General features: G+C 36.1%; 1 protein-coding gene across 1 annotated transcript in view; it reads left to right on the top strand.

The window, feature by feature from the left end:
• The window catches only part of pyroxd1 (pyridine nucleotide-disulphide oxidoreductase domain 1), a 9,652-nt gene extending 8,297 nt beyond the window's left edge, over positions 1-1,355 (top strand). The window contains exon 14 of the mRNA XM_037695609.1: positions 760-1,355. Within this exon, the coding sequence (XP_037551537.1) occupies positions 760-918 (159 nt within the window). The 3' untranslated portion in view covers positions 919-1,355. The remainder of the gene's footprint in view (positions 1-759) is intronic.
• The last annotated feature ends 1,306 nt before the right edge of the window (positions 1,356-2,661 follow it).

Below are 2,661 nucleotides of genomic sequence, written 5' to 3'. Positions count from 1 at the left end.
TATAGATGAGCCGGAAGTGGCAAAATGCTAGCTAAAAGCCAAAGTAGAAACAGGATTCCTAAAAGCTAAAGCAGCTAAAGATGAGCTGGAAGTGGCAAAATGCTTGCTAAAAGTTAAAGAAGCAACAAGATATCTAAAACCTAAAGTAGCTAAAGATGTGCCGGAAGTGGCAAAATTATAGCTAAAAGCCAAAGTAGCAACAAGATATCTAAAAGCCAAAGTAAATATAGATGAGTGAGAAGTGGCAAAATGCTAGCTAAAAATATCAAAAGTCTAGCTAGAACCAAAAAGTAGCAGAAAATCAGCTAAAAGTAACAAAATACTAGTTGAAACATAAAATTAGCAAAAAGCTAGCTAGAGCTTAGAAGTAACAATAGGCCAGCTAGAACATAAAAGTAGCAAAAGGGTAGCTAGAACCTAAATGTAGCTAAATGCTAGCTACAAGGTAAAAGTATGTAAAGGCTAGCCAAAAGGTAAATGTAGCGAAAAGCTAACTAACAGCCAAAGGGAGAAGAAATTGAACTTGAAGCTAAAAGTATCAAAAACTATCCTGAAAGTGAAAATAGCAACAACAACAACAAAATAGACAAAAATAAAACTAGAATAGTGAAACAAATAATATATAAATGAAAAACGTGACAACTGGTTTGGATTTTTGAACGGCGGACGCTGTAGGAGCCTCGCTTCATGACCGAATGACGCCCGTCTCTGCAGGAACGCACGGCTTTACACCCGAACACGTGTGGTTCTCCTCTGCAGGTGGTCCTCAGCAGAGGCAGGATGGTGGGAGCCGTGCTGATCGGAGACACGGACCTGGAGGAAACCTTTGAGAACCTCATCCTGAACCAAATGGACCTGACGCCGTACGGAGAGGAGCTGCTCAACCCAAACATCGACATAGAGGACTACTTTGATTAAGTTCAGCTGACGTTTGCTGCTCGGAGCCACGGAGAAACTCATCGTTTCAGTACTTTTTAACTTATCAAAGCTTATTTTAGGAGGGAGGAACCAGCCGTGGAAAAAGACGAACGCTGGTTCTTGTTTGCTTTCCAAATAAATTATTTTCAGAATAACTTGCTGCTGGATTTGAAAAGAGTAAACCTGGTGTCATCCTGTGGTAATTTGCTCCAGTTAGAGGAATTACGGTCGCTGGTGCTGGAAATATGCGCAGAAATCTGATCGACTGAACGTGTCGGAGGTGAGCCTGAAGTCCTGCTGCCACGTGGGGCTCATCAGAGCATGACGGGGTTAAATAACTGCACTTTTATTGTTTTAACTTCTTTTCACAGCAACGCAGTTAAAATCAACTGAACTAGTTTTGTATTAAACTCCCTAAAAGTCAGTTCCACTTCCAGGTTTGAAGATAATCTAAGAGAACCGTTGAAAAGAAGCGAATATTTTCAGCACCGTACGTTTTTTTTTTTAAATGTACGAACACATTTTGCACTTTTACAAAAACAGGATGTACTTAACTGTACTTAAAAGAGCAAATAATAAATCACTTTTATTCTTTGATGGTGTATTTCCTAAATTGTAGTGCGAGCAGCAACCACCGCCACCGGGTTCTGCAGTTTCAGCCCGTTTTACAGTTAATGAGTCCAGGGTTGCCCCTACACGAAACATTTTTACAATCCAAAGGATTCTAAAGATAGCAAGAGTAAAATGATTCATTGCTCATAAATGATACGATAAAATCTACCAACTGTAGCTTTAATTCTCCTACACGTTGTTCTCCTTGAGCCGTGACCTTTGGGGAACTTTGAGCCTGGCACTCGTTTCAAAAACACGTTTAAATGAGCCAAGGATTTCAGATTAATGAGTAACTCAGATAAGTTTGTTTCTTTCACGATTTGGGATAGAAAACTTGTAAATTTCCAGAGTCAAGACGTCCGAGACCTGCTTAGCTAATCCTCAAGACACGCACTGTATGTACACAGAAGTGTTCATACTTATTTAAGTCCACGCTGATTGAAGATTTTTCTCTAAACAAAACTAAAAGTGATGCAAAATGGTCAAAAATAATGTTCATAGAAAAAAAAACTGATGTGGGAATGACATAGGAGGGACAAAATTTACCTTTTAAAAATTATTTTACATTCTTAGACCTTTGCAAAATATGCAATTCTCATGACTCCGTGTTTTTATAGGAGCCTATTTATGCCAATTAGCAAGTCATAATTACAAGAGACTATCTCCAAATTTAAAAAATACGAGGTCATATCTCAGAATTACAACTAAACGTCTCACAATATGACTGTCATAATTATTATAACTTAGTATTTTATAATTTTGTGTCCCAAATGTTTGAGATAGTATCAAAATCTGTTTTTGTGTCTCAAATATATTACGTAATATCTCATAAATATGAGACAATTTCACGGAATTAGAATTTAGTAACTCGATATTATGCCTTACTTTCTCATTTTAGCATCTTAAAATTAAATGTCTCAAAATTATGATCAAATATCTCAAAAATATGACCTAATATATTTTATGGCTCGTGCATTTAATAATTGTGAGCTTAGAAATTATTGGTATGATAGTAATAAAAAATTGTATGAGATATTATTCCATAATTTTTACGTGGTAAGTCATAGTTCTGTGATAGTTTGTCATATATATATATATATATATATATATATATATATATATATATATATA

This window comes from Nematolebias whitei, chromosome 22 (assembly GCF_014905685.2).
Source record: "Nematolebias whitei isolate Nwh7 chromosome 22, NemWhi1, whole genome shotgun sequence".
NCBI classification, from domain to species: Eukaryota; Metazoa; Chordata; class Actinopteri; order Cyprinodontiformes; family Rivulidae; genus Nematolebias; species Nematolebias whitei.
This window is presented reverse-complemented; position numbering and strand designations above follow the sequence as displayed.